Source organism: Notolepis coatsorum (genome assembly GCF_963971535.1).
Source record: "Notolepis coatsorum genome assembly, chromosome: 9".
NCBI lineage: Eukaryota > Metazoa > Chordata > Actinopteri > Aulopiformes > Paralepididae > Notolepis > Notolepis coatsorum.
Window position 1 is genome coordinate 94,552,539 of NC_140173.1, and position 11,140 is coordinate 94,563,678.

The 11,140-nt window shown below is 40.5% G+C and overlaps 1 protein-coding gene across 2 annotated transcripts in view; it reads right to left on the reverse strand.

The window, feature by feature from the left end:
- Positions 1-3,837: 3,837 nt before the first annotated feature.
- Positions 3,838-11,140, reverse strand: part of lnpk (lunapark, ER junction formation factor) — a 48,301-nt gene continuing 40,998 nt past the window's right edge. For both annotated transcript variants that reach the window (XM_084321505.1, XM_084321504.1), the window contains exon 15: positions 3,838-6,969. In XM_084321505.1, the coding sequence (XP_084177631.1) occupies positions 6,761-6,969 (209 nt within the window). In that variant the 3' untranslated portion in view covers positions 3,838-6,760. The remainder of the gene's footprint in view (positions 6,970-11,140) is intronic.

Genomic DNA, 11,140 nt, shown 5'->3' on the forward strand with positions numbered 1-11,140 from the left:
GGGCATGAAGAAAATCGTTGTGATTTTAAGTTTAACATGTAAACGAAGCACTCAGAGAAGAAAATAAAAGGGAAAAGACAACCCGTATCCGGGTCTGACAGCACTACAATTACATTTTCATATCATAATATCATAATGCAGAGGCTGAGACTCACTTTTTTCGCTACCGGCAGAACATCGGCGTACGAATTGGAAGAGCCAGCGCCCAGCGCTAACCCTTCCAGAAGCGTTGTGGTCCGGACTTGAACTTTCCATAAAATCCATTTTGTTGGGGCGCTCTAGTAGCACACCATGTAACGCGCTGCGTCGCGAAACGGCCGACCCAGGTTCGACTCCCGGGACCTGGCGTCCTTTGCCGAATGTCTTCCCCTGCTCTTGTCTCCCATTTCCTCCTCTCCCTCTCTCTCTACCGGACTGCCCGGTAGTACAAACCAATAAAAATCTACAAAAACATATACAAATTTTTTTTGTTAGATCCAGCACTGAATGAATCTTGTGATTATTATCAATTTTCGACGACGACAACTATTAGCATTAGTTATTTCCTGGTTGACGTTATTCCGGATGTGATATCACATGAATGCCAATAGACAATTTGTTTTATTAGTGTGAACGTATACATTTTATCTAGTGCACAGATTGTAATATTGTGATATCCCATATTTTTTATACATTTCAACATTTGATTGCTGCATTCATTTTCATTTCATTCATTGCGCATCATTGTCGTCAGTCCCCACTCTCTAAAACACTGACTCTGCTTTATATTTGATATATTACACGTTATTGTGCATTTTAAACACAAACACTTAAAATTAGTAATTATTATAATTTTTTTTTAAATTATACAAAATTTAGCGGTCGAAATCTACTATTATAGAAAAATCGCAAACCAGAGGGGGGGGGGGGGGGGGGGGGCGCCCCGGCACCCTCTAGTGACCAGCCTCCACTGGTAATGATGTATGTTACTGTAAACTGCATGCAGTGTGACAGAAACCTATATATACCACAAACAAATGTATGGACTTTACTTTAAGTTTACGTAAGCAAGGCTATAAGGACAGAGACTTCCACTTTCAAAAAAGCCCAGTTCCTAGATAAAATAACTTTAGGATACATTTTGTTTTTTATATAGTCCGATTCGTGTTATGCCATATACATTTTGTACATTTGTAGCGCCCCCTAGTGGCTGGGGCTAGCCATGGTCAGGTTTGGTATGGTATGGTTGGGTTTGCGTCTCCATTGCATTTCATGTAAAGTCTCTGGTTGCTAATAAATTAAATAACAGTAATAAAACATCTGCAGTGTTCTGTCTTTTTCTCTCTTCTTTCTACTGAAGCTGAACGGTTGTTGGTGAATCAGTAGACATGATTCTGGTTCCTTTTAGATGAGAAATTGATCTCATCTAAATCATCCATAGAAAAGTACTAATGCTACAAGTTAAAGGTCCAAACAGAAAACGGCAGTGACACCTTCAGGCATTGTGTTCCATTTACAAGTAATTCCCTGGTTAAATTCAAAAGGAGAAGAATAATTAAATGAAATTATTTAATTAAAAATAACTTTATTGACAACCACGGTCATTGGCAGACATGTACTTGGTAAACTTGGCAGAACAAAACAAACTGAGGTACGAATAGAAAATAAACAATAACCAGGCATTGTATGTGGCCACGTACTGTATAGAATGAGCCATGAGTGATGTCCAGGTTGTGGAGATGTCTTGATATCTTGGCACTAGGAATGTCAGTCTGTTATCTTGATTTACCGGAATGTTTGGTGTCCATCCACTACCCAAATATCAGCTGTTTAGCCTGTTAGCATTCCTCATTGAAACTAAAGGTTACTGGTAGCTCTGTGTTGAAACTAAAGGTTACTGGTAGCTCCATGTTGAAATTAAAGGTTACTGGTAGCTCTGTGTTTAAACGAAAGGTTACTGGTAGCTCTGTGTTTAAACTAAAGGTTACTGGTATCTCTGTGTTGAAACTAAAAGGTTACTGGTACTGCTAGCTGTGTTGAAACTAAAGGTTATGGTAGCTCTGTGTTTAAACTAAAGGTTACTGCTAGCTCTGTGTTGAAACTAAAGGTTACTGGTAGCTCTGTGTTTAAACTAAAGGTTACTGCTAGCTCTGTGTTGAAACTAAAGGTTACTGGTAGCTCCGTGTTTAAACTAAAGGTTACTGCTAGCTCTGTGTTGAAACTAAAGGTTACTGGTAGCTCTGTGTTGAAACTAAAGGTTACTGGTAGCTCTGTGTTGAAACTAAAGGTTACTGGTAGCTCTGTGTTGAAACTAAAGGTTACTGGTAGCTCCGTGTTGAAACTAAAGGTTACTGGTAGCTCCATGTTGACACTAAAGGTTACTGGTAGCTCTGTGTTGAAACTAAAGGTTACTGGTAGCTCTGTGTTGAAACTAAAGGTTACTGGTAGCTCTGTGTTGAAACTAAAGGTTACTGGTAGCTCCGTGTTGAAACTAAAGGTTACTGGTAGCTCCATGTTGACACTAAAGGTTACTGGTAGCTCCGTGTTGAAACTAAAGGTTACTGGTAGCTCCATGTTGACACTAAAGGTTACTGATAGCTCCATGTTGAAACTAAAGGTTACTGGTAGCTCTGTGTTGAAACTAAAGGTTACTGGTAGCTCCATGTTGACACTAAAGGTTACTGGTAGCTCCGTGTTGAAACTAAAGGTTACTGATAGCTCCATGTTGACACTAAAGGTTACTGGTAGCTCCGTGTTGAAACTAAAGGTTACTGGTAGCTCCGTGTTAAAACTAAAGGTTACTGGTAGCTCCATGTTGACACTAAAGGTTACTGGTAGCTCCGTGTTGAAACTAAAGGTTACTGCTAGCTCCATGTTGAAACTAAAGGTTACTGGTAGCTCCGTGTTGACACTAAAGGTTACTGGTAGCTCCGTGTTGACACTAAAGGTTACTGGTAGCTCCGTGTTGAAACTAAAGGTTACTGGTAGCTCCGTGTTGAAACTAAAGGTTACTGGTAGCTCCGTGTTGAAACTAAAGGTTACTGGTAGCTCCGTGTTGAAACTAAAGGTTACTGGTAGCTCCGTGTTGAAACTAAAGGTTACTGGTAGCTCCGTGTTGAAACTAAAGGTTACTGGTAGCTCCGTGTTGAAACTAAAGGTTACTGGTAGCTCCGTGTTGAAACTAAAGGTTACTGGTAGCTCCATGTTGAAACTAAAGGTTACTGGTAGCTCCGTGTTGAAACTAAAGGTTACTGGTAGCTCCATGTTGACACTAAAGGTTACTGGTAGCTCCGTGTTGAAACTAAAGGTTACTGGTAGCTCCGTGTTGAAACTAAAGGTTACTGGTAGCTCCATGTTGACACTAAAGGTTACTGGTAGCTCCGTGTTGAAACTAAAGGTTACTGGTAGCTCCATGTTGAAACTAAAGGTTACTGGTAGCTCCATGTTGAAACTAAAGGTTACTGGTAGCTCCGTGTTGAAACTAAAGGTTACTGGTAGCTCCGTGTTGAAACTAAAGGTTACTGGTAGCTCCATGTTGAAACTAAAGGTTACTGGTAGCTCCGTGTTGAAACTAAAGGTTACTGGTAGCTCCATGTTGAAACTAAAGGTTACTGGTAGCTCCGTGTTGAAACTAAAGGTTACTGGTAGCTCCATGTTGAAACTAAAGGTTACTGGTAGCTCCGTGTTGAAACTAAAGGTTACTGGTAGCTCCATGTTGAAACTAAAGGTTACTGGTTGCTCCGTGTTGAAACTAAAGGTTACTGGTAGCTCCGTGTTGAAACTAAAGGTTACTGGTAGCTCCATGTTGAAACTAAAGGTTACTGGTAGCTCCGTGTTGAAACTAAAGGTTACTGGTAGCTCCATGTTGACACTAAAGGTTACTGGTAGCTCCGTGTTGAAACTAAAGGTTACTGGTAGCTCCATGTTGAAACTAAAGGTTACTGGTAGCTCCATGTTGAAACTAAAGGTTACTGGTAGCTCCGTGTTGAAACTAAAGGTTACTGGTAGCTCCGTGTTGAAACTAAAGGTTACTGGTAGCTCCATGTTGAAACTAAAGGTTACTGGTTGCTCCATGTTGACACTAAAGGTTACTGGTAGCTCCATGTTGAAACTAAAGGTTACTGGTAGCTCCATGTTGAAACTAAAGGTTACTGGTTGCTCCGTGTTGACACTAAAGGTTACTGGTAGCTCCATGTTGAAACTAAAGGTTACTGGTTGCTCCGTGTTGAAACTAAAGGTTACTGGTAGCTCCATGTCAGCTTGTTTGATCACAGCCACCAGTTGGCTTTAATGAGGAATGCTAACAATTAGGGCTGCAACGATTAGTCGATTCTCTCCATGTTCAAAAAGGGCAAAACTATTGGCCAGAACATGACTCCTCACTATATAAAATGCATCCTAAAAGAATACGACAGTGAATCACAAAGTAAATACTATGGTAAACTATATAGTACTTACAGTATATGGCAAGGCTCCTTAGTGTATACAGGAATACTATTGCTATTCACCATACATGTCTAAAATACTTCACTATATAAATACTATGTTGAATCTACAGTATTTCTAATATAAATCACTATAGTGTGCATGGGGGGAAGGAGGGAGAGGTGGAGGGATGGAGGGCTGGAGAGCTTGACAACCCAAACTAGGCCTGATGATGATCCTGACATCAGAATGACCATACAATATAAATAAATACACATCACATAAAACTCTTTTCTTTTATGTTGCTGCCAGAATAACCATATAACATAAATAAATACACATCATATAAAACTCTTTCCAACAATAGTGGTTGTGCTTCCGCGCCTCGTTCCAGACCGCGTCTCTGCAGGTTCTACACCTGGCGAAGCAGCAGCATCAGAACATATTAAAGCACAGGAGGCCAATTAAACAAAAAGACAAAACACAGTGCAAATGAAACAGAGGATTAAAACAGCAGTGCATTTTTGGAAATAACATTCCTGTCTGGAATTGGGAATAATAATTATTTCAAAACATCAAGCCGTAAGGAACACTTTGACATTTGGGAATTTCACCAGACACTTGTATGTACCGAGAACATTTATTTTCTTCCATTGACAGGCACTTTCGTTAACTGAAAACTGTGTGTGAGCAGCGTTAGCATTCCTCAGCAAAACCAATGGGTACTATTAGCCTTAAGCTAATAGCATTCTTCATTGAAACCAATGAACCAATAACCTAACGATACTAATGAGCTGATAGCTTAGCCGATGGGACGAATTTAGGAAATGCTTGATACGTGTCCGGCGAAGATAAATAAACGGAATAAAAGGAAGTGCCAAAGTATTCCTTTAAAAGGTGCTATAGATAACATTCAGTCACTAAATGTCTCACTAGAGCACCAATATGTCATCTATCCAATCAGGTGCATTCCACTAGAGCACCAGCATGTCATCTATCCAATCAGGTGCATTCCCACGTGGGGAAATAGGAAGTAGGGAGGGGATACATGTCTGCAACATGTAAACAACATTTTAATAATTATTTTGAGGGAAAAGCAATACTTTTATTCCACACCTTTCTAAAAGCTCTGTGGCTGTATTGTATATATATTTTTTTAATGATTACTCTACATACTGAAAATATGTTATCTATAGCACCTTTAATGGCTAGCTGAAGAGTTGCTTTAAAAAGGACCTGACCAATCAGGAAGTTCTATTCACATAAACAAGCTACGTCGTTGCTATTCAGCTTCCGTCAATGTCAGTTAAAAATGAAGGAAGTCTGAGAACTATGAATGATTTCAAATAATGGAACTTAAAAACAGTGTCACTTTTATCTCTCACCCATTAACTCTAAGAAACAATAATAAACCAATACTATATACTGTGTATGAAGATAACAGATAGTACATACTAAACTTATTAAAACGTATTGAAGATACAAGTATTGTTCAGGTAAACCTTATTGTGGTCGTTGTTGTTCGTGTTTACGTTTTGTTCTTAGCTGAGAAAAGATAATATCAGAGCAAAACCAGTCCAACTATGTAAATACTAAAACAACACATTTTAACTATTCAATCGTAGGCTATTAAAATGATTATAGTGCAGCTCCAGGCGCTGCTAAAACTATCATTATCCAGAAAAAGAGAGGAAGCTATGAGTAAAACCATAATCAGCAATATGTCACCTTCCAAATTAACCGATCAATCATATCTAAAGCTATGATGCATCTGTAGTATTGTGGAATAATGCAAATGGCCACAGCATGTATGTGCTACTTACAGTGATCTGTTGTTAGCTACATACCCAGCCCTGACTAAAGCAGTAATCTGTTGTTAGCTACCTACCCAGCCCTGACCAAGGCAGTGATCTATTGTTAGCTACATACCCAGCCCTGACCAAGGCAGTGATCTATTGTTAGCTACATACCCAGCCCTGACCAAGGCAGTAATATGTTGTTAGCTACATACCCAGCCCTGACCAAGCTACAGTAATCTGTTGTTAGCTACATACCCAGCCCTGACCAAGGCAAATATCTGTTGTTAGCTACCTACCCAGTCCTAACCAAGGCAGTACAGTGTGATCTGTCTGAAAATACTGCCAATTAATTTGGGTTAGTCTTGGGTTTTAGAGGAGTAAATAATGGATGACATTCTTAACGTATCTAATTAATTGAGCAAGCTGTAATAAATTATATACTATCAAATTAAATACGGCTAATTCAAAATGATAAAATCGAGGCCTAGTAGGAGCTTAATGTCAAAACAAGCTTTTCTTATAGTAACTGCAAAGAAAGGGAATGTCTCTCGCTTGGGCTACTTGCTCTCCTGCTCAACCAGTGGCGATTCCTCCTTGTGGCCAGAGGGGGCGCTGTGACCTGGTTCTGATTCCACCACCGCCCTTTCCTCTTCCTCCTCCCCCTCCTGGAGTAGCTCCGCCTCTTCCTGCTGCTGACTCTCCTCTGATTGACTCATGTTCTCCATCTCTTTGCTAGGACCCTCCTCTTGTTCCGTCTCCATCTCGTCTACAGAAAAACAGGAAACACAAGAACACATTTACCGAGAGAGAGAGAGAGCGAGAGCGAGAGCGAGAGCGAGAGCGAGAGCGAGAGAGAGAGAGAGAGAGAGAGCGAGAGCGAGAGCGAGAGCGAGAGAGAGAGAGAGAGAGAGAGAGAGAAGACATAGAGGCTGAGAGATGGGGAGAGAGAGAGAGAGAGAGAGAGAGAGAGAGAGAGAGAGAGAGAGAGAGAGAGAGAATGGGAAGGAGACAGAATATCTATATATTATATAGATAGAGATATATATATATCTGAAACAGAGCTACACTTCCTCACCAAATATGAATATCAAAGTCTTAGAGAAACACATTGAAACACATTTAACACATCTTATTACATGGCATTTTAACATTCGCCGAAATGCTTGATTGTGATTGGTCAATAGCGCTCGTCAGAGGTCCGTTATTACTCGATAACGGACCTCTGCCGAGCAATAATGACCGCTGTTCGCAGCTGTTCGCAATCAAGCCCACTGACACACACTGCAGCAGTGCAATCAGTCCACACATCTGCCGGCGATAATAATAACTTTATTTGGGCTGACAGCGGACGGAGCCACAGAACAACTGCGTCTGCATTTGATCTCGTCTTGTCGATGGTGTAAAATTAATTAGGTATATTGTTAGTAAGTTAGCCATGTAATAAGCGGGATAATGTATAGCTATACTCGGTCATTGTCGCAAAATAATTGACCTTCACTATGTTTAAAACACCTCGGCGAGGCGCCTCGTTATTCTAAACTCTGTGTCGGTAAATTATTTTGCGACAATGACCTCGTAGCTATACATTATCCCTTACATATACTCCTGTAGAGAATTGAGAGACAAGAATTGTGTTCTGCATTGTGTTCTGCAAGGTCTGTACGAGCAGAGGATCCAGCCTGACACCACGTTTCTCCCCAAACATTGGCTATTATCAACTTTGTGATGTTTTTAAATCAATCTACTAAAATAAGAATTCAATATCAATTCAAGATCGATATTGAAATATAATATCAATCAATTAAGTCTACTGGATTACTGGATTGCAAAATGGCATGCAATTAATGGAGGAATTATGCTGTGTGGTAGAAAAACTGCTGTTTTACCGTTAGTGAGTATAATTATGTTACATTATATGATTTACATCTACCCTAGGCATGTGTAACTATTGAGTTGTTACTTAGAGTTACATTGTAACTTATCATCTACTCTAGGACATGTGTAACTATTTAGTATGCCCCTTTTCCACTGCATGGTACCTACTCGACTCTACTCTACTCGGCCTTTTCGGTTTTCCATTGCCAAAATACCTGGTACCAGGTACTTTTTTGGGTACTTTTTTAGTCCCTGCTCTGTCGAGGTTCCAAGCGGGTAGAAGTGGTACCAGAAAGTGACGTGAAACACTGCAGACCACTGATTGGTCAGAAGAGAGAAGCGTCACACATTGGAGCGTCTGCACAAAAACAGAAAGCCGCCATCTTTAATGCCTCGCATAGGATTTCATTATGTTTGCAGCAGGAACAAGTGCAATAAACAAAAAAGGATACATTCACTGTATATTCTGCCTCATTTATTGATGAAACAAAACCAACATCAACACAATTTACCACCGAGCGGAGAGTTTACTCTCACAAAAAGATCGCTGATTTGTTAGCTTATGTGATTGCGTTTTACCGTTAGCATTTGGCTAGCGTACATAGCGTGATCAATATAACTCGCTATTGGTTGTTTGTACTAGTAACGTTAATGCTAGTAGAATAGACACAACGTGAGGTAATCATCATCATCCATTTTAAACCGGTTATTACCTAATGCTAACGTTAGTAGAATAGACACGAGAGGTAGCGTTAACGTTAGCAGAATAGACACGAGAGGTAGCGTTAACGTTAGCAGAATAGACACGAGAGGTAGCGTTAACGTTAGCAGAATAGACACGAGAGGTAGCGTTAACGTTTGCAGAATAGACACGAGAGGTAGCGTTAACGTTATCAGAATAGACACGAGAGGTAGCGTTAACGTTAGCGGAATAGACACACCGAGAGTCTGGTTAATGTCGTTATTGATTGATTGATTGATTGATTGATTGAAAACTGTGTTTACTCTGGCTTGCTCCAAGCCCCCACGGACATAGCTATGCTCACGGAGCTCGCTGTACGCCAGCGGCCCCGCCACCCCACACAGAGACAAACGGAGTACTACCTGCAGTGGAAAAGGAACGAAGTACCAGGTATCTAAAGCGAGTAGAGTAGGGTAGAGTCAAGTAGGTACTATGCAATGGAAAAGAGGCATAATGGCTCTTTTCCATTTAGAGTTACATTGTAACTTCATGTGTAACTATTTAGTTGTTACATAGTTGCATTGTAACTTATCATCTACTCTAGGACATGTGTAACTAATTAGTTGTTAATTAAGAGTTACATTGTAACGTATCACCTACCCTATAGGACAAGTGTAACTATTTAGTTGTTACTTAAGTGCAACTGATTTTATTTTGGTAATGAGTAAATCACAACTTAACTTATACCTAGGCTACATTTGAACACAGTGTTTACAGCCCTCACATTGATTGTTATCACCTTCCGTGAAGTCTCTGCGTTGTGTTTGTTTGTTGAGGCAATCGTTCTGTGGAATTCTGTCTTCCCATGCGCTTACTGGCTGAAGCACTGATTCACCCCGTTTATGCATCCGGACAAAAGGTACTGGAGTCGTCGTCTCATATCAGAAAGGAGGATTGTTTATTTGCATAAACCAAAGTTCTCGTACAGCATGAAACAAATTAAAAGTCTTCAGAGGTATAAGGAACTAGATTATCTCGCTCTCTCTCTCTCCCTCTCCCCCCCTCCCCCCCTCCCTCTGGAATGAAATGTCTGTCTTAAGAGTTTAACACACACCGCTTTAAACTCTTTATATTTATATAGGTATTTACATACATGCTGTTATAACCATATGAAAACCAGTGAAATCCTTCAAAAGGCTACAGCCAAGACTAAACAACAGGTATGGTCAAATTAATCACTACACAAAACAGTGTTACTGTAGGTGGTGGAGTAATGTACATAGTAGGGCTGACCACTATTAGTCGATTAGTCGACTAATCGGTCGAAAGCAGCCGTAGTCGACTGGCCAACCTCTTAGTCGAATATATTAAAAAAAATTAGATATATATATATTTATAATTTTTTATTTATTTTTTTAATCATTCTTTCCAAAAGAAAAGAGGCCTAGAAGCGTGGCTAACACTAATGGCACGCATACCAGAGGCTAACTGCCTACGAAAACAGGCACAGAGGCACTGAAAGAGGATTTCACCCATCTAAATGAACACACTAGACTAGACAAATATCAAGATTTATCCATCAGTGGACCAATTGCATGCTTTTGCAGAGGACAAGAAGCCTTCAGTCGACTCCTTCAGACATTAACACTTTGGCTGCCAGGAAACGTGTTTAGACGTCATTGCCGGCCATGCTCAAGTTGCCGGAGGACGCTTTACAGCGTCCTTATATCAATATTTCAAAAATCTGCGATCGGATTCATATGTCCCCTCCGCTGGCCTGAGATCCACCAGGAGGACCCACTGAGCTCTCTGGCGGTTCAGGAGCGCCATCTGGTGGCCGATCGGCGCAATCGCTTAAACAGGAAGTGGCATAGAGGTTGTGCTGGACGTCCGTATTACTTCCGGGCACTCGCTATAGGTCCCGGCATTCTAGCTCGTCACAATACACAGTGATCGATTGCCAATAACTCGATAAACAACATGACCGGGTAAATCTACATCCCATAATGATAAGATTTCTACTCTACGATGATCGCCCAACGGCGCGCGGAGACTGGGGTGAGTTTTAGCGTGTAACGTTACCGTCTTCGATACTAACTGCTATTATCAACATTTGACCCACATTAGATGATTGGTATAACGCTGCCCACGGAATTATAAACGCCCCCTAGCCCATCCGGTCAACATCAGATGACGTGTAGTAACTTCTAGAAGTACGTCTAGTTGGAATTTTTTATATCGCGCTGATTGCCATAAAACTGTATTGCATCATCAATATAATGCATTTGGGGCTATAGATCACGTTCTGGAGAAAGCTGCAGAAAGAGATGAAAACATACTTATACATTAGACCATACTTTACTATGAATATGTGAATGAA